General features: G+C 41.2%; 1 protein-coding gene and 1 non-coding gene across 2 annotated transcripts; both read right to left on the bottom strand.

The window, feature by feature from the left end:
• Window positions 1–4,856: 4,856 nt before the first annotated feature.
• LOC111776933 (transcription factor MYB44-like) lies at window positions 4,857–5,932 on the bottom strand. Its single transcript, XM_023656351.2, has one exon. It carries the CDS (start codon window positions 5,806–5,808, stop codon window positions 5,041–5,043), a length of 768 nt encoding a protein of 255 aa, XP_023512119.2. The 5' UTR covers window positions 5,809–5,932; the 3' UTR covers window positions 4,857–5,040.
• Window positions 5,933–8,032: 2,100 nt separating this feature from the next.
• On the bottom strand, window positions 8,033–8,171 carry LOC111777923 (small nucleolar RNA Z247). Its single transcript, XR_002812446.2, has one exon. It is a non-coding gene; the product is annotated as a small nucleolar RNA Z247 (small nucleolar RNA).
• Window positions 8,172–18,916: the final 10,745 nt, after the last annotated feature.

Genomic DNA, 18,916 nt, shown 5'->3' with positions numbered 1-18,916 from the left:
TGGAAAAACTAATAACCCTGAAGCAAACTAGAAGCATAAGGGACTATGATGAAAGATATTAGGGGCACATCAGAGAAGGACAAGGTATTCTTCTTTATAAATGGGTTACAATGAGCCAAAACAAAAATACACGAGAAAAAGATCCAAGACCTAGCTACCGCAATTGCCAGCGCTGAGAGACTTCTAGACTATGGGAACGAAGCGGGTTATCAAAGAAGAACAACACAGGCCCCAAACACTGGGGGCAAAACATATAAACCGCCAGGTCATCAATGGAAGCCCCAATAGGCCAAACGGAGGTAACGAAAGACCAAGCGGGTGGACAGATAGACCTCCTCAAAACAACCAAGCGGGAACATCTCGAGGACCTTACCCTCAAAAGAACCACCCGACAACACCTTTACATTGCCTGTTGTATAAAGGCCCCCACAAACTGTCTTATTGTTCTCATCTGGCCTCTCTCAGTGCACTCCAAGTGTCATTCAAGAGAGCTACGACACAGGAGTCGGGACGATGCAAGACAAGAAGGAAGATCAAGACAACCCCCGGTGGGCGCGCTCAAATTCTTGTCAGCCCTCCAACAGAAGGTCGACCCAAATGAGATAATAGAGAAAGGGTTCATGTTCGTGGATGCAACAATAAACTCTCGACCAAGCAAGAGCACCTTGATAGACTCAGGAGCGACCCACAACTTCATCGCCGATCAAGAAGCACGAAGATTGGGACTCACCTTAGAAAAGGACCCCAGAAAAATGAAAGCTGTCAACTCCTAGGCCTTGCCTATTGTGGGAGTTTCCGAAAGAGTCCCCTTCAAATTAGGGGCTTGGACAGGAGAGTTGGACCTTGTCGTGATTCGCATGGATGACTTTGACGTGGTACTTGAGATGGAGTTCCTCCTAGAACACAAAGTTATCCCAATGCCACTGGCGAAATGTTTGGTGATCACCGACCGCAACCCCACAGTAATACCTGCAAGCATCAAGCAACCAGGTAATCTTAGAATGATCTCGGCCATACAATTGAAAAGAGGACTCGCACGAGAAGAACCTACATTTATGGCTATACCACTGATGGAAGAAGTGACCACTGAGGAAACTATTCCAAGCGAAATCAAGGAGGTACTAGACAGTTATGCTGACATAATGCTAGAGAGCTTACCACAAACATTACCACCCTGTCGAGGCATTGATCACGAAATTGAACTCCTCCTCGGGGTTAAACCCCCAGCGAAGAACGCATACCAGATGGCTCCCCCTGAGCTAGCGAAATTGAGGAAACAACTAGATGAGTTGTTGATGGCAGGATTCATCCGCCCGGCAAAGGCGCCTTTCGGAGCCCCCATACTATTTCAGAAAAAGAAGGATGGGACATTGCGTTTGTGCATAGATTATAGAGCCTTAAACAAGGTGACGGTACGCAACAAATACCCATTGTCGATAATATCCGACTTGTTCGACCAACTTCACAGGGCCAAATACTTCACGAAGTTGGACTTACGGTCAGGGTACTACCAAGTACGTATCGCTGAAGGGGATGAGTCCAAGACGACGTGCGTAACAAGATATGGGGCCTTTGAATTCCTGATAATGCCCTTTGGCTTGACAAACTCCCCAGCTACGTTTTGCACGTTAATGAACCAGGTTTTCCACGAATACTTGGACCAGTTTGTCGTAGTATACCTCGATGACATAGTTGTATACAGCACAACCCTAGAGGAACATAAGGTGCACTTGAAGCTGGTGTTTGACAAGCTGCGGCAGAATCAGTTGTCCGTCAAGAAAGAAAAATGTGCCTTCGCACAAACATGTATCAACTTCCTTGGACATATCATCAATTGTGGACAGATCGGTATGGATAGCGATAAGATAAAAGCTATCCAAGAGTGAAAAACCCCTACTTCCGTATCCGATGTGCGATCCTTCCTAGGATTGGCAAACTACTATATGCGGTTCATCGAAGGGTTTTCACGACGAGTCACCCCATTAACAAAGCTCCTGAAGAAAGACCATCCTTGGTCGTGGTCAACTAAATGTCAAATGGCCTTTGAAGATCTGAAGGCAACCATGACGAGGGGTCCTGTCCTCGGGCTAGTAGATGTTACAAAGCCATTTGAAATAGAGACAGATGCTTCCGACGTTGCTCTAGGCGGTGTCCTTATTCAAGAAGGTCACCACATCGCTTATGAAAGTCAAAAGCTCAATGATGTTGAACGGAGATACACTGTCTCCGAAAAAGAAATTCTGGTTGTGGTCCATTGCTTACGAGTCTGGAGACAGTATCTCTTGGGATCACAGTTCATAGTGAAGACGGTTAACAGCGCCATTTGCCACTTCTTCGATCAACCAAAATTGACGGCAAAACAAGTCCGATGGCAAGAGTCGTTGGTTGAATTCGACTTCAAATTTGAACACAAGGCAGGAAAGAGTAATCAAGCAGCCGATGCACTGAGTCGGAAGGTCGAACATGCGGCCCTGTGCATGTTAGCCCATATTCATTCAAGTAAGATCGATGGATCGATGCGCGACATCATCAAAGAACATTTACACAAAGACCCATCGGCCAAATTCGTCGTCGAACTAGCTAAAGCTGGGAAGACACGACAGTTTTGGGTCGAGGGAGACCTTCTAATGACTAAAGGAAACAGATTATACGTCCCAAGAACGGGAGACTGAGGAAGAAGCTCATTCAAGAATGTCATGATATCTTATGGGCCGGATACCCTGAGTGGCAAAGGACATATGCCCTAATAAAAAATGGGTACTTCTGGCCGAACATGTGGGATGACATCATGCAGTACACCAAGATATGCCTCATCTGCCAACAAGACAAAGTCGAGAAAGCCAAAGTCTCGGGACTCTTGGAACCTCTACCTGTGCCAACAAGGCCTTGGAAAAGTGTGTCTCTGGACTTCATAACACACCTCCCAAAAGTTGGGGAATATGACGCCATCTTGGTTAACGTAGACCGTTTCTCGAAATATGCGACGTTTGTCCCCACTCCCAAATTATGCTCGGCTGAACTAATAGCCCAACTATTTTTCAAATATGTTGTAAAGTTATGGGGCATTCCGTCGAGCATCATCAGTGATAGGGATGGTAGATTCATTGGCACATTCTAGACTAAATTATTCGCCTTCTTGGGAACGACTTTAATCATTTCCTCGAGCTATCATCCTCGAACCGATGGACAGATGGAACGGTTCAACTGCTTGCTCGAAGAATACTTGTGTCACTTCGTCGACGCTCGCCAAAAGAACTGGATACAACTGCTAGATGTCGCCCAATTCTGTTTCAATTGTCAAACGAGCTCGTCTATGGGGAAGAGCCCCTTCGAAATTGTAAGTGGACGACAACCGGCCTTGCCCCATATTATTGATCATCCTTATGCAGGGAAAAACTCTCAAGCTCAAAACTTCACAAGAGAATGGAAGCAGACAACAGATATAGCCCGGGCATATTTAGAGAAAGCTTCCAAGCATATGAAGAAGTGGGCGGACAAAAGAAGTGTCACCCCCTTCAATTCCGAGTAGGAGATCAAGTCCTCATCAAGTTGAGACCAGAAGAGATCAGATTTTGCAGCCGAAAGGACCAAAGACTAGTTTGAAAATACGAAGGCCCGGTTGAAGTCCTTAAAAAGATCGGGGCTACCTCCTACAGAGTTGCGCTACCCACATGGATGAAAATCCACCCAGTAATTTGAGTAACTTGAAGCCATATCACCCTAACCCAGACAACAACCAGCGAAATGTAATCACGAGACCGAGCATTGATCTGAAACAAAGAGACAACAAAGAAATAGAGGAGATCCTAGTCGATAGGGTTAGGAAGATAGGAAGACCTGTACGGACGATTCGTGAATTCCTTGTCAAATGGAAGAATCTCCCTACGGAGGAAACCAGCTAGGAACGCGCCGAAGATCTGGACTCCGCCGCCACCCACATCGCCAGGTTTGAAAGTAGTCGGTTGACATGGTCGTCAACCAATTAGGTGGAGGAGGATGTCACGGTCATGCTCGTCCAAGGCGTGTTGCCAATGGCCGCATGCCCATGACAAGCCCAACCCTTTATGTCTTTTCATATTCTAGTATTTTACTTTTGTATTTCTAGGAAGTATGACGTTTCACAAATATCATGTCTAGGCCTGTCAGACATGAAATGCCTCAGAATGTACTATAGGGGGATACGACTAGTTGTCAACTTCTCCCTACCCAATGTTATATATTGTGAGCCGTTGTTATTTCTCTCTTGCTTGCTTGTATAACGTCTCTTTCAAAAATCTCTCTCTGCCCTCGTTTTCTAAAACTCTCTTAAAACCGAGGCTAGAGGTTCGAGCATACGTCGCTTGGCCGTAGGCGACACAAGAACGAATTGGCTTAGCTTACTTGTCGTTGGAAAGTGAGTGTCACACAATCGCAAGTCTGCTGCCATCAAAAGTGCGATTGTGACACGCGACGGCGTGTGTAGTCGATCAAACTTACATACCACACAAGTGATGGTTGGTTGACAAAGACAAACCTCATCTAAGATCCGACAAAGTCACAATCCACACAAGTGATGTTCGGTTGGCAAAAACAAATCTCATCTAAAATCCGACGAAGCCACAAAACCAAATGAAAAATATACATAGGACTTAAGTTTTCCCTTGAGTCATGGGCGTGAGCAACTAAAAAAAAGCTTAATTTAACTATCCATTTAGTTTGTATGAACAAAGCTTAGTTTAATAGATTGAAATTCATGTATAGTTTTTAAAGTGCTTCATTCATTTGGTTAGTCAAAATTTATGTTATATTAAAAGGGGAAAAGTATAAACGGATTAAAAAGTTAACGAGTTACAAATGGTTTTTGAAACTCTCTCATCTTCGTGGATAAGGACCCACAGCCTTCTTCTTCTTCTTCTTCTTCTTTTCATCTTCATTATCATATCCATTACAGGCCCAAATCTAACACTCTCCTTCTATACACACACACCACATAAACACAAACAACAACACAAAACAAAACACTAATTATCTTTATTTTTGTTTTCACTTACACTAACTTCCTCACACACTCTTACTGACGCTGACAAAGTTTCTAAACCCACCGGCGGCAGCTTGCTGCACACAAACACCGCCGCCGACGCTCTGTTCCAATAATCCCCCCATGTACTTTCTCACCTCCTTCCTTATCATCTCCTGCATCACACCCATTAAATCCGACCCACCAATCTCAAATCCCTTCTTATTCCTCTCCTCCGCCCAAACTCCACCCATTCCCGGCACAGACTTTTCCTCCGACGACTCCGCACCTGGAAGCGACAACGACAATGATGTAAGCGGATCGTTTGAAGACGACACCGTTTCGCAGGGAGGCACAACGCCGCCGCTTCTAGCCACCGGGCGGTACACATGGGAGGAGGATACACCGGGGAAGAAGCTAGAATCGCTAACATCGGACTCAGAAGGACTCTTCAACGGCGGCGAACTAGTATTACAACCCCCGCTCTTCCGTTTCAAGGTTGAGTTCCAGTGGTTTTTGATAGCGTTATCAGTCCGGCCGGAGAGGAGCCTGGCGATGGTGGCCCATTTATTGCCGTACAGAGCTTGAGCGTTAATGATCGTCTCGTCTTCCTCGGCGGTGAAGGCTCGATGCTCGACCTGCGGCGAGAGCTGGTTGAACCACCGGAGCCGACAGGACTTTCCAGAGCGGCCGGGAATGGATTTGCTGATCAAGGACCAGTTCCGTGGGCCGTATATACGGACCAATCTCCGAAGGGCCTCGTCCTCTTGGGGGCTCCAAGGGCCTTTGATTCGGTCAATTTCTTTCGCCATGGAACCAAAATGGAGAAGAAACTCGGTTGGTTGGAATCGGAGAAGACATACATACAGGGCTTCCTGGGGATTTGGGGGATATTTAAAAGGGAGGGGAAGGCTACCGGAAGAGGAGGTGGAAGGTTGGACGTTGGTGGGAGAGGGGAGTGGGGGTTATGGGGATTGGTTACCGGGAGTTCCTGTGAAGCCGTTAAGACGGGAGTTGGATACAGCTGGTGAGTGGACACGCGTCGCATCTTAACTGCTCTGATTTACACAAGTCCACGCCCTCCATTTCAAAATCTATTCCTTCTCTGTCCTTATTTCATCGCTCAATCATTTACGCGCCTGTCCTTGCGCGTGTGTTTCTGGATTCTTTTAAGGGGTATTTTTAATTCCTATTAAAGTTTGTAATAATAATACATTTAGTTGCTTCTTAGATATTTTTTTATTTCAATTTTAGACCTTAAAATCCTATAATAGAAATGTCCTAAATTTTAATATAATTTAATTGATTAATTTATATATACGTCCAACAACTCTAAAAAAAATATTGATATACTTCAAATATATATATATATATATTTTTTGATATACTACTTAAAAAATTATTGATATTCTTCTTAAAAAAAAATATTGATATACTTCTTATTGCTGATGTGGAATACCTTGATGTTTGAAAATAATGATAAAAATGTAAAATAAAAAGTTAAACTCTAGTTGAATGGTACTATGGGCCAGGACTCATGTATTTATAAATGTGTATAATGAAGATTACATTGTAACTCGGAAATCATAGATTTGTAACAAGCCAAGAAATGGTTTGTAAATAGTCAAGAACAAGCTAAGAAATGGTTTGTAAATAGCCAAGAAATCGTAGATTCGGCGACAAACTGGGAAATCGTAGATTCGGCGACAAACTAGGAAATCGTAGATTCGGCGACAAACCAAGAAATCGTAGATTCGGCGACAAACTCGGAAATCGTAGATTCGGCGACAAACCCGGAAATCGTAGATTCGGCGACAAACCCGGAAATCGTAGATTCGGCGACAAACCCGGAAATCGTAGATTCGGCGACAAACCCGGAAATCGTAGATTCGGCGACAAACCCGGAAATCCTAGATTCGGCGACAAACCCGGAAATCCTAGATTCTGCGACAAACCCGGAAATCCTAGATTCTGCGACAAACCAGGAAATCCTAGATTCTGCGACAAACCAGGAAATCATAGATTCTGCAACAAACCAGGAAATCATAGATTCTGCGACAAACCAGGAAATCATAGATTCTGCGACAAACCAGGAAATCATAGATTCTGCGACAAACCAGGAAATCATAGATTCTGCGACAAATTAGGAAATCATAGATTCTGCTTGATTCATGGTAACAAACAAAGTAAATCGGTAGATTATAGACTTACTATGTACTAATCTATTCTACCTTTAACACTCCTCATCCCTCATCTGGATGATGTACTACTAAGTACACCCCTCATTTGGAGGATGTAAGTTCAGATTGTGCCTTAAACGGCTAAAAGAAGGAACTGACAGTGGCTTTGTCATGATATCGACGAGCTGATCCTTGGAAATGAGTTGATACTCGTTCACGAACGAAGTGATAATCAACCTCAACATGCTTCGTCCATCGATGAAAGATTGGATTGGCTGGCAAATAGGTGGCACCAATGTTGTCACACCACAGAGAAAATTTATGAACCGAAAGAGATGTTTGGAAATTTCAGGTACATGCAAAATATTACGCAATGCAAGAGGACGAGCAACAGTATTAATTAAAGAATGACCAGTATGCAAAATACGCAAACCTGCTCCATTGTCGACTTGAACTTGTTCACCTCCATGATAGTGTTCACGCACAGCGAGACGATCCAGGTCACTGGTGATATGATCACTGGCGCCTATGTCGTTGTACCAATTTGGATCAATCTTGTAAGAGGAAGTAGCCGTCAGTGCTGGAGAAGGCGTAGAAGAAGGTTCATCTTGATAGGACTCATCCATCCTATGCCAGCAGCGAATAGCAGTATGCCCCACTTTGCCGCAGATCTGGCAGGAAGGACGAGCAGAAGGGTCATGACGATCACCAGCAGGACGAGAGGGCGCACCACCTTGAGAACGTCCACGACCACGATCCCTACGCCCATAGTTCTTCTGCTGACCACCATGACCAACATAATTGGTAGAAGATCCAGGGTTTAACTGAAGTTCAGCCTGGGGTTGTAGTTGGCGAGCTTCAAATGTCATTAGATGTGCAAACACATCATCAAGTGTGAGGGCTTCACTTTTGGTAGTCATCGAGGTGACGAAGGGATCATAGTCAGGGCCAAGACCAGCAAGAAGATATGCAATCACATCATCATCCTGCAAGGCCGAGCCGGCGGCTAGCTCGGTGGCCAGCCCTTTAATCTTGTGAAAATAATTTGCAGCAGATAGATCACGTTTCTTGGACGTGGCGAGCTCAACATGGATCTGAACAGTGCGAGCACGAGTTGACGACGAAAATATCCGCTGCAGGGTATCCCACGCCTCCTTGGACGTAGTAGCGGCAACCACATCGTAAAGAATCTCCTCAGACATGGAGGAGAGAAGGCCGCTAAGGACCTGTTGATCATGATCATACCACTGATCATAGGCTGGATTAGAGACCAAGTCAGGACCAGCAATGGGTAAGGAAGGGATTAGCTTGGAAGGTGCGGCAATGGTGCCATCAAGGTAGCCCATAAGCTTCGTACTCCGTAGGTAGGGGAGGAGCTGGGCGCGCCATATGATGAAGTTGTTTTTTGTGAGACGGATTGTGACAGCCTGGTGAAAAGGGATTGGGCCAAAGGTCGATGCCATGGTAGTTGAGATCGTGTTGGAGATGGTGGATGGGGAGGAGGAAGAAGATATGATAGACATTGTAAATGAATAAACCTTGGCTCTGATACCATGTCAGGTTGAATGGAACGTTGACCTATATGGGTCACGACCTCATGTATTTATAGATTGTATAATGAGGATTACATTGTAACAAACTATGAAATCATAGATTTGGTTTGATAACAAACCAGTAAATCATAGATTCTTTTTTATTCATATAACAAACAAGTAAATCATTATATTATCTTACTATGTACCATCTATTCTACATATTCTACATTTAATAGTAACAACTTTGATATTTATGATTGTGATTGTTTCAATTTAATTCTCGAATATTTAGACATTTTAGTTTCCTTTGTATGGTTTTAAAGATTTAATTTAGACTATTCTACGACGGACTTTTTTCACAATTTATATAACGACTATAATTTTTCTTTTAAAATAATAATGTTACTCCGTGCATGTTATGATTGATGCGTGCAGAAAACTATTTAAAAACATGTCACATTAAAAAAAATATATTATTTAAATGTTAATAGACCTTGCAAATAAGGTAAAAATATTATTTGAATATAAGAAAGTGTAGTTCATATTTAAAGATGAAAATGTTACTAAACTACCCATCATGGAACTATAATGTAAATGTTGAAGGCTATGTGTGTCTTTAATTCTATGGTCTCCTCAGCTAGTGGATCATCGGTACACCAAGACCTTGTCTTAACTTGAAAAAGTTATAGACATAGGATGAATATTTAAAAATATTTAGCAAGTGATTCCACTTGAGTTGACAAATGCTACCACAAGCAACATATTTCATGACTGGTAGGATCTACTTTTCATGACTGTTTCTCGGGTTTTAGTTTTCTTTTTTCAAGTAGGTTTGGATGCATAATACTTCTCTACCCATGCTTCACGCGCACACACATCAACCCACTATGCGGACTTATATACGTATCTCTTAAGCTTGATTGTGAGCTAGCGCACATTCAAGCTGCTGAAAATCAATAAAAAAAGAAGGGAGCACGTATAATATCATGGTGTACGCATCTAGACGTATACTGGAGAAGTAATCCATGCTCATGTGGCATACATCACATATGATGTTCCGTTTTAAAAATAAGGATTCAATAAGGTGATACACATAATACTTCCTTACTTATCATAACATAAATTTCCTATGAGACATACACATATTCGTGATATTTCATTCATACTTATCATACATGGTACATTATTTATTGAATTTAAATCATTAATTACAAAGTTTAAGGACATAAAGATCAAAGGCTACGATGCGTACCACCCTAATATATCCAATGGGGGTAGAAGACGCATCGAGTAAGAAGTCGGTGCAATATCGACATTGATTACCAAATGGTTACAAAAGCACTATAGGTTTTGTCTCGGGGCTTTGGCTATAAGGGTTATACTACGATATGGGTAGTAATTGAAATTCACGAAGTCACCTCACCTTTTGCATGAAAAATTACCTATTCAATGGATAATTTGGTCAAATGTACCGGAAGAAGATTATTAGATTGCATAGGATATTGATGTCTATAATGTCTGATCATGTTCCTCATAACCTTTCTAGGGCGTTGAGGTTGAGCACGATGTTTCGTCCACAACTAAATGGGTAAGCTAATATCTAAGTAAAACCCTGGAAGACATGCTACTTGCATATATGTTAGATTTTGCACATAGCTAGCACACATACTTGCATCATATGAAATTCATTTATAATAATAGCTCGTATATCCAGTGTGTTAGGATGAAATGGGAGAGCGTAAGTTATTGGATTTTAACATAGTTCAAGCTACAAATGAGGTTATTCAGAAGATAACGACAATGATGCACACTACCCCGGGCAATAAGGTATTCTTGAAAATAGCATCTATGAAGGGAGCCCTTAGATTTAGACGTAAGAAAAAATTGATCTCGAGAAATTAGAGCGAATGTTTGACATTGCAACAAACACTTTCAGAGTTCACAATATATTCCAAATATGTCTCCCTTACAACCAAACATCGTATGTGATAGATTTTGAACTTGGACCATCTAAAAAAACTATCAACTAAATATAGCAAAAAAAAATCTCTCCCTAGCCCTCCCTCCAAAAATAACTCCATAACAAATCTCTCCCTCAAACCCTCAGATTCTCTCATTTGGCGTAGAAAAAAGGGGGAATTGTGAACAAAAACGTGTCTTTACTCAGAAGTTCCAGTTGATCCCAACACTAGAAGCTTTCAATCTGTTCGAGAAGGAATCCCATTGAAAAAAAAAAGCATCCGAGTAAGTTTTAATCTTGAACCCTTTTCTTATCTTAATTTTTGTGGCAATTGTTCAGATTTGAATTACGAGAATTATGCTTTAAATATCATAAATGTCTGCATATTGTAATCCATTTTCAATTTGTTCTCTTGATTTTGATGCTAGGAAATAATGATAACGATAGAAATTAGATATCAAACAATCTACCAGATTAAATGTCAAATTATTTATCCGATATCCTAAATTTTTTAATTGTTATCTAAGTTTGGCATTAGATATTTGAGAAAAAATTAGATATACGAGACAAGAACTTGTGAGGTAAGAATAGATCAAAATTGGACAAAAATTGGTCGAAAATAGAGCAAAAAAACGAGAAAAAATGCAAAGGAGGAATTAACAATCTGACTAGACACTTAAACCTCAAGCTCGGAATCCAAGCCAAAGACCCGATCCTCAGCCTCGGTAGAACTGAAGACCCGAACCACAGGCTCATATCTGAAACTAATTAGGTCTGGAGAACTAACCTAGAATAGTCGCCGAGGGTACCCTATTAGTGCAACCCACATTCATCAGCCGAAGACCTAGCTCCGACCTAATCCAAATCCACTTGACTTTTGGACCATGACGCACGACGTTACAACCCAGCAGCCCGACCCGGACCGTGACCCACATGCATCCTAAGTCTAGGAATTGGTTCGAACTCATGAGCCTGACCCAACCTAACGTCGCGACCCACCTTTTCCTTAGTGTCAGCTTGGCTCGACTCAACTCGATTCCAGCCGCAACTCCCACATTATACGCCTTAGTTATTCACCTCTGTTCCACTCTTTTCTAAACATTGCTACTATTTTTTTACCCTTATGGAGTCAATTTTGGAATTTTTAAAAGCAATTTAGATGAGTGCGGTCACAGTTGGACCAATTTAAAGTATTCTAAGATAAATTAGTGGTTTAATTGTGAGCGTTAAGTAAATTAACTTCCTCAACGTGTTCTAATCCATTGTCATAAATTTGTAGGTTGACTTGAATTTCAAAGGATAGAATAGACTAGCTCCAAGTATAATTCAATGATTCCGACTTAAGCTACTCAGGTAAGTGACTTCACTATTGTTTGGGTTAGATAAATTGTTAGAAGCATGAATGACACGTGCTCTGTGGCCCTTGCATGTGTCGTACGTTGTGATTAATATGTGTGCTTATAATGTTATGATGTGTTGTTATGATGAGACATGTCTTGTCATGAAATATCATGTTGACACGTTATGCTATTGATAAATGTGACGTGTTATGAGAGCGTGGTGTCATGTTGCACACCACCTTATGTAGGGATATGAAATAAATGGAAATATGTATGCATCACAGATACATGCTATAATTTTAAACTATGGAGACTTATACATATTGTATGTTCACATGTATTGAGATACTTCCCTGTTATGATTAGTATGATACGATATTGTATACACCACAATATTATGCATGCTTCCTTCCCTCCGTGGTATATTGGCAGTGTGGGTGTATGCTAGTCGAAGGCTAGGTCAAAAGGTACGTATACGAGCTCGCGTGAGGGTCCATGTGCACGTACGTGGGACGTGTGTAGATAAGTACTATAAATCCAATTCTATCGAAAGTTGAGACTAAGCCCATGAAATGATATTTTATGATAGGTCCCAAACACAATTGCATGTAATTGTTTAACAATTTTTATTATAAACGTATAAGTCCATGACATCATCTTAAAAAAAATTTTAAAAATTTTTCGCATTTCATAACTAAGTTAGTCATTCATGTAGTAGTGATTTTAAGTTAGGGAGAGAAACTTATGCAAATTTTTGTTAGAAAAGCGAAGAAGCTACCTAATCAAAAAATTGTGTTTGTTAAGTCACGTGGCATAATCACCATTTTGAAGAAGCTACATGGGAGAGAGAGGACGAAATGATTTCAAAGTATCAATTATTACTTATAAGCTTTTGAATTGTAATTCAGACTAATAATTTTATTTACTTAAACCTAGATTTTCATAAATTGAAGCATTTTAAACCTTTTGTTAGTGGTGCATGGTTTAAAAATAAATTTTTTTTATGTAGGGTCTAAATTAATTCATTTATTAGAGGTTAAATTGATACCATTACTCGTTATGAATTTTAATTGATATAACTAGGTATATATATTTGCCCATTTTAATTAACATTATTTTAAAACATAAAGATACCATATAATGGTAGAAAAATTGCATCAGGTGGATATGTTGTATTATTATTATTATTAGTAGTAGTTTAAATTACAAGTTTAGGTTTAGCCTTTAATAGATCATAAATTTACAAGTTAATCTTGGTTAGGTTAAATTTCTAGTCTTGCTTGTTCGAGTCGGTTGATAGGAACGTCAACCAATTGAGTGGGGGAGGATGTCACGGTCATGCATGTCCAAGGCGTGTTGTCAATGGCCACATGACAGATATCTCGGTCTTGCTTGTCCAAGACGTGTTGTCCACGATTGCATGCCCGTTCCAAATCCATTTTACATGCTTTCATCCTAGATAGGGCTTTACCATTCCATTATTGGGTCAGTATGAGGGTGTATGACCGTTCATCAACATCGTGTCCACACCTGCAAGGGCCAAAATGTCTCAAAATGTACTATAGGGGATATGACTAGTTGTCAACTTCTTCCTACCCAATAGTTATATGCAGTAAGTCGTTGTTGTTGCCTTTTTGCTTACATTCCCATATAACACTATCTCCAATTTCTAAAATCTTGCTTTCAAAACTCTCTTTCGAAATCTCTCTGCCCCCGTTTTCTAAAACTTTCTTCTTAAACTGGGGCCAGAGGCTCGAGTATACGTCGCTTGGCCATAGGCGACGCAAGAACGAATAGGCTTAACTCACAATCTTAAGTTAAGAAACTGTCTCTAACATATCCATGAATTTTAAATTTTGTATCTAATATGTAATGACCGCAGAAGAAAAAAAATTGCTTGGTCATCGGAATTCTTGCACCCCTCTCGAACACACACTCCCTTAACCCCACGCACACCAAACAACTTCACAATCTTTTGCCATCCACTGGAAACACTCGTGCACGAGAAAAGAGTTAGTAACAGAGAGAACAAGGGAAAATCGAAAAGGAGGTTTTGTTATTCGATAAGCATGCTAGTGACACTGTAAATCAATCGAACATTCGATAGAGGGCTATTCCCCAGCATAAGAATGGATGATCTTCAAGCACGTGTACATAGAGAGTAAGTAAATCATCCTTCATACAATTGTTGGGCTGTCTGTACACCACCGTCAAGGAAGGCTCTTCGTTTTCAGGATATATTAAGGTACCAACTGTTAGAAATCTCGACTCTCCATAATGGTATGATATTGTCCACTTTGAGCATAAGCTCTCATGGCTTTGCTTTGGGCTTCCCCAAAAGGCCCCATACCAATGGAGATAGTATTCCTTTATTATAAACCCATGATCATTCTCCAAATTAGCCGATGTGGGACTTTTATTATCCAACACCTCCCCTTGAACAAAGTATGCCTCCCATTAATCGAGGCTCGACTCCTTTGGAGTCTTAGTCATTTTTTACTATGCCTTCGAGGAGGCTTGACTCATTTTCTTTTGGAGTCCTTTGTTTGACATTTGAGGATTTACCAATCTATTGGCACGACTAAGTTTAGGGCATGGCTCTAATACCATGTGTAATGCCCAAGATCCACCGCGGGCTTCTGCTTGTGGAATATACAGCACTTCTTGGAGCTCTTCTTCTGCATGAACTTGTTCTCGACAGTGCCTTCCTTCCACAAGACCTTCTTCTTCTTCCAATTGAGACGGAGAACTAGGGTTTCGGGTGGCTGGGAGTGGGAGGAAGAGGATCTGTTGGGCTGTCTGTACACCACCGTCAAGGAAGGCTCTTCGTTTTCAGGATATATTAAGGTACCAACTGTTAGAAATCTCGACTCTCCATAATGGTATGATATTGTCCACTTTGAGCATAAGCTCTCATGGCTTTGCTTTGGGCTTCCCCAAAAGGCCCCATACCAATGGAGATAGTATTCCTTTATTATAAACCCATGATCATTCTCCAAATTAGCCGATGTGGGACTTTTATTATCCAACACCTCCCCTTGAACAAAGTATGCCTCCCATTAATCGAGGCTCGACTCCTTTGGAGTCTTAGTCATTTTTTACTATGCCTTCGAGGAGGCTTGACTCATTTTCTTTTGGAGTCCTTTGTTTGACATTTGAGGATTTACCAATCTATTGGCACGACTAAGTTTAGGGCATGGCTCTAATACCATGTGTAATGCCCAAGATCCACCGCGGGCTTCTGCTTGTGGAATATACAGCACTTCTTGGAGCTCTTCTTCTGCATGAACTTGTTCTCGACAGTGCCTTCCTTCCACAAGACCTTCTTCTTCTTCCAATTGAGATGGAGAACTAGGGTTTCGGGTGGCTGGGAGTGGGAGGAAGAGGATCTGTTGGCCAAGACGACGGTGGTTGTGAGGGAAGGGGAGGACGACGTTAATGCTCCGGCTGCGGTCGTCGGTGCCCTAGCCATGTGGGATCAAACAATTCTGCGTGATCAGAACGAGAATTGGGAATAGAGTCTTCAATGGCTTCTGCTTTTTCATATCCCACGAGAAAGTCTAGTCCGCGTGCATCTCGAACCTTGCCTACCCAAGGTTATATACTGTGAGCCGTTGTTGTTACTCTCTTGCTTGCTTATATAACGTCTCTTTCAAAAATCTCTCTTTCAAAAAATCTCTCTCTGTCTTCGTTTTCTAAAATTTTCTTCTTAAATCGAGGCCAGAGGCTCAAGCATACGTCACTTGGCCGTAGGCGATGTAAGAACAAATTGGCTTAGCTCACTTGTCGTTGGAAAGTGAGAGCCGCACAATCGCAAGTCCGCTGCCATCAAGAGTGCGATTGTAACAAGTGGTATCAGAGCCATGCCCTAAACTTAGTCGTGCCAATAGATCGACAAATCCTCGAATGTCGAACAAAGGACTCCAAAAAGAAAAAGAAGTTAAGCCTCCTCGAAGGCAGTAAAAAATGACTAAGACTCCAAAGGAGCCGAGCCTCGATTAAGGGGAGGTGTGTTGGATGAACGTGTCCACATCGGTTAATTTAGGGAATGGTCATGAGTTTATAATCAAAGAATACTATCTCTATTGGTATTAGGTCTTTTGGGGAAGCTCAAAGCAAAGCCATGAGAGCTTATGCTCAAAGTGGACAATATCAACCATTGTGGAGAGTCGGGATTTCTAACATGGTATCAGAGCATCTCGACTCTCCACAATGGTATGATATTGTCCATTTTGAGCATAAGCTCTCATGGCTTTGCTTTGGGCTTTCTCAAAAGACCTCATACCAATGGAGATAGTATTCCTTGATTATAAACCCATGATCATTCCCTAAATTAGCCGATGTGGGACTTTCATTATCCAACACCAACATCTTCACTGTGAAGCAAAACAACCAGAGGTGTAGGATAGTTGAGTTCTGGGTGGAAGAACAAGAGAACGCTTGCAAGGAGAGAGAAAGTCGAAGGGAAAAATTTATGTAGAGTTGGGTAGGGAAGAAGAGATCCGATGGATTCGAATTTGGATTAGGTACCCCATTGATAACCCATTACCTAAGCCTACTGCCCTTAGTTCAATGCCCATGTCTATAGCCCAACACCCACTACCCGAGACCACCACATCAGCCCACCTGTAGCAAGTCTAGCCCAGCCTCACGGCCCTCGACCCGCGCTCCTGCAACAACTCGCGCCTTGACCCGACTCAACCTGCACACGTGTCAGTGCCTCGTTGTGCCATGTGTCACATCTACAGCTAGAAATCCCTTCAGCTTACACGGCTCAGTCGGCTCGACTCCGCAGCTCAAAATTCACTTTCTCGACTTGGTAAAGGGTATTTTGCCAAATTTTCACCGTTTCGACCATCCCAAAACTGAAATTGACATTGTTTAAGGAAATTAAGGTCAATATAAGGTTTAATTTCTCGATTTAAGTTAAATTTAGTTAAGAAATTTGAGTTACTAATGAAACTAGATGGACGTTTTATGAGAAACAACAACTGGTGATACTTGGAGATATTTCGAGGAATGAAAAGAGAACGTACTCGAATTTAGGGAAACACCGGCTAAGGCCAACCAAGTAGGTGGCCTTACTATCAGTTTGATTATAATTGTATGTTGTATGATGACACATGCCCGTGGCTTCGCATGTTTCATATGTTCGTATATTTGAATGGTTATGAAATGATATATGTACATTATGATATGTTAATGTTGTGTTGTATGTAATGAAATGATATGTTTACGATATGATATGTTAAGATAGGATATGTTTGAAGGCATGCTTGTGTTATGATATGTGAATGTTATGATATATGATATGATATGATATGTGCATGATATGATTTCATACGTTAGATGACATGATAAGTTTATTATATGACATATGTTCGACATCAATGATATATGATATGATTGACATGCAATATGATGAATTGATCTAATGCACAACGCTAGAGGGGTTGTTATATATGATAATTAAAGAAAAAATGTTGGGACCTCATGCATCATTGTGTGTTCATGCATTGAGAGATACCTCTTCTCCTTTTACGATGGTACAGACTCGTACGTTAAGAAGGAGAAAAACGATCATTATATTTACCATAATGCTGCTACGGTGATCGCTATTCCTAACGAATGCTTGGCATCAAGAACTAATAGAGAATGCTCGCCTGACAAGACAGGGGCCCAGAAGGTGTGCGAATCGACTGGTGGGTCCATACTCCATGTGTGGACTGTGTCTATAATAGTAAATACACATCCAATTACCCGCTTAGGATAGTCACCATAGGAATATATACTGATATGATAGGTCTCACTCATGATTGTATGCGCTTGCATCTAACCTCGATAGGGGGATCACTTATTGAGCATTTCTTAAAATACTCAAACCATGTGCTACTCTTATTTTTTTTCAAGTGAATGCAAGGCTCCCCTATACGACTGACGGTGACATCACAACCAAGGAGATCGTGGCACATGCATAAGGTAGTTTTCAATTTGAATTTAGTAGGCTACAGGTTAGAATAGGTTAGTTTGCATTTCCATTTAGTAGGATATAAGTTAGTATAGGGCATTTTTACTTCATGTTATTTTTAATTTTTATTATTTTATTTGAAGGCCTCCTAGAAAACATGTAAGATCGAGACTATGTTTTTATGATAAAGTTTTGAATGAAGTATTTTCCCATAAAATGTTTATGATATGTATATATTAGCAACTTTAGGTTAAGTAAAAATCTAGGGTTGTCACAGTTGGTACCAGAACTCTAGGTAATAGATCTTGTAGACTAGCCCATGAAGTAGGCTTGATATGTTCCATGGTCCAACTGTCGATGCCCCGTCAACGTCAGGTCCGTCATGCATAAGATAAGAAAAAGAAATCTTTTAAAAAGAATTTATTGTGATTGACACTTAATATTAAATGTAATGTAGCATTGAAATTGATGAGCTATAATTATATCATTGATTGCAACATGATGGTTAATTTAGTGTCATAATTATATGCTTGCTATGTTGCATGATTATAATCGTGTGGGATATAATATTGTTATGTTAGTGAGCTATACACTTAAGAAAAATTATCTTCATTTTTAGGGAAGACGAAGAAGGAGACAATGCCCTATTAGAGGTAGAGGAAGAGGTGGGGGTGAAGAGAGCTCACATCAAGAAGGTTCAATTACTAGGAAAGATGCAGCAGGGCGCCTCAAGTTGTGCCATCCCAACCTATGCCAACTCCAACAACTAGAATCGATCCCACTACGAGCCTGATGTGGGAGTCATTCCAAGCTATGATGCACACCATGGTAGCCACTCAGCAAGCAAACAGCTCGCAATCTACCAGTGGCGCGAGATATTTTAGGGATTTCAAGCGATATGACCCGCGCACATTAAGTGAAACCGAGAGAGACCCCA

Source organism: Cucurbita pepo, chromosome 16, assembly GCF_057944985.1.
Source record: "Cucurbita pepo subsp. pepo isolate OVF chromosome 16, ASM5794498v1, whole genome shotgun sequence".
In the NCBI taxonomy this organism is placed as follows: domain Eukaryota; kingdom Viridiplantae; phylum Streptophyta; class Magnoliopsida; order Cucurbitales; family Cucurbitaceae; genus Cucurbita; species Cucurbita pepo.
This window is presented reverse-complemented; position numbering and strand designations above follow the sequence as displayed.